The sequence below is a fragment of the Saprolegnia diclina genome, assembly GCF_000281045.1.
Source record: "Saprolegnia diclina VS20 unplaced genomic scaffold supercont1.160, whole genome shotgun sequence".
Lineage (NCBI taxonomy): Eukaryota > Oomycota > Saprolegniomycetes > Saprolegniales > Saprolegniaceae > Saprolegnia > Saprolegnia diclina.
In genome coordinates this window covers 4,024-5,989 of record NW_008246227.1, presented here as the reverse complement: position 1 = coordinate 5,989, position 1,966 = coordinate 4,024, and the positions used below count along the sequence as shown (strand labels likewise).

General features: G+C 57.2%; 1 protein-coding gene across 1 annotated transcript; it reads right to left on the bottom strand.

The window, feature by feature from the left end:
- Window positions 1-710: 710 nt before the first annotated feature.
- On the bottom strand, window positions 711-1,925 carry SDRG_16890 (hypothetical protein). The gene has a single exon (XM_008623114.1). The coding sequence runs from the start codon at window positions 1,847-1,849 to the stop codon at window positions 791-793; it is 1,059 nt and encodes a 352-aa protein (XP_008621336.1). The 5' UTR covers window positions 1,850-1,925; the 3' UTR covers window positions 711-790.
- Between the last annotated feature and the right edge of the window lie 41 nt (window positions 1,926-1,966).

Genomic DNA, 1,966 nt, shown 5'->3' with positions numbered 1-1,966 from the left:
AGTGCTTTTGAATTCACTCGTGACGACCAGTGGCGTCGACCAAACTCAATTGACAGTACGTTTTGGGCGAATAAAACTGGGATTCGAGCCGTACGTGCCCGGATGTTTCATGGCGTTGTTTTGCCATTCGTTTACATCGATTTGGGCTGCCAACGGTGGCGAAACGCAGCTGTTGCAGACGATATCTCATCGCCGAGGATCGCTACCTTCGTCGTTGACCAGGTCGTTGACAAGCGAGCGCGCCACGTCAGCTATATTAATATTGGCCATGCGATGGATGGTGGCACAATTGCGAGTCGTCAACCGTGGGCACGAATTTGCGACGCCGACACATTCGGCGTCTCTTGCACTCACCCCATCGACACTGTGCATACCAATAACGCCTGTCTGTGTTGAGGCTGGTGGTTTGCGGCGCCAGAAGGAATAGTTTCTTCGCGGAACGTGTGAAGCTCTGGTTTTGGACAAGGCCAAGCGTCAACCGCGCTGCCGACCCGCCATCTCACCCTTGATAGCGGCACAGCCAGCTTGCTTATTATAGCGACCATCAAGACGAAGTCCTGCAGCCCCAGCTCATTTGCGATTTGCTCATCAAACTCCAGACCTCTTGGCTACTCAAGGCTCGTTGAACCACACACCACCCCCTTGTTGGGCGGTGGTAAACGCCAACACGAGCCCTCTTCGTCTCCACTATCCACCTACGTTTATAGCTTCGGGGACGAACCTCTATATTCCCAAGACTCTAGCATGTTCCCCGTCGATTCCAAGCGTTCCTCGTTGTAGTTGGCTTGTATTAGCGTTGCCAAAATCGCAGTCGGTGCCACGGACTTTGGTGCGGCGTCTGCAACAGCGAAACGAGAGGTCGCACGTTCTGCTCGAAAAAAGCTTGAACCTCGGGATCGAGCGCGGTCGCAGCAAATTCGACGATCGCGCACTCTTCCGCGCTCGTATAGAGCTTTGTCGCGATCGAGACGAGAAACTGGTTACGTTGGCTCGTGTGCCGCCGGCGCAGTGCGACGTCGGTCACCGATGGACCGCGCCTGACATCCTGGCGACTCGTGTCCAGCGCACGCTGAAGCGCGGTCTTGAACTCGTCTCGGAGCGCCTGGCGTCGCTCGATCTCGACAAGGATCGCTGGCGTGACAAAGTTGAGGACTTTGATGCGCGACGGGATCAAAATATGCGGTACTTCTTGCAGCACACGGCTATGTTCGACAGCCTTGGCGATGCCGGTGTTCGATTTGATGCGGCGAAGAGACGGTGCTGCGTCAAGCAGTGGCGGCGGGCGGCAATGCGTCGGCGGCTGGATCGGCCCATACGAGAAAGGCGGCGTCGTCTCTTCTGTCGCATCAACGCCGCTCGCATCGTGCGACAGTCTGGTTTGAAGCGAGTTCTTGGACCGAATGACAAGCGATTTCACGCTCGACGAGAGGTGGGCGCTGCACGCTTTGACGCGACCGAGAAGGCTCAACGGTGGCGCGCCATTCGTGTCGAGGCTCCCAACGAGCTTTCGCCGCGCTTGGACTTCGAGCATGTGCAACGACATACAAATGCTCTCCAGCAGCACGCTCGCTTTGTAGCTGTCGTGCGAGCGCCAGAACGCAGCGTGCATCGTTGCTATCGTGTCTTGCGTCAGCAGCTCCAACGCATTGACGGTCGTTGCTGTCGTTGCGGTTGTTAGAATCTGAGCCACCACGTGGGCACACTTGGCGACAGTGACTAGAGAGGGCTGTCGCAGACCCAGCACGAGGTGGCGAAACGCACTGGGATGGCGTAGCCACAAACACGGCGGCAAAATGGCGCTGGCGCACGTACTGTGGGCGGTATGGATGGCGTCCATCGCAAGTTTCATCTCTGGCGAGGTGCAGAGCACGGCGAGAACGTGCAAGAAGACGACTTTGCTCAGATGCCAGTACCGCGCCTTGTAGCATTGCAGAAGAAAGAGTGCGATGGCTTGTGGTGCGCTCGC

Bases quoted from the DNA above. Each gene is read 5' to 3' on its own strand.
- SDRG_16890 (XM_008623114.1), bottom strand. From the start codon at position 1,849: ATGAAACTTGCGATGGACGCCATCCATACCGCCCACAGTACGTGCGCC.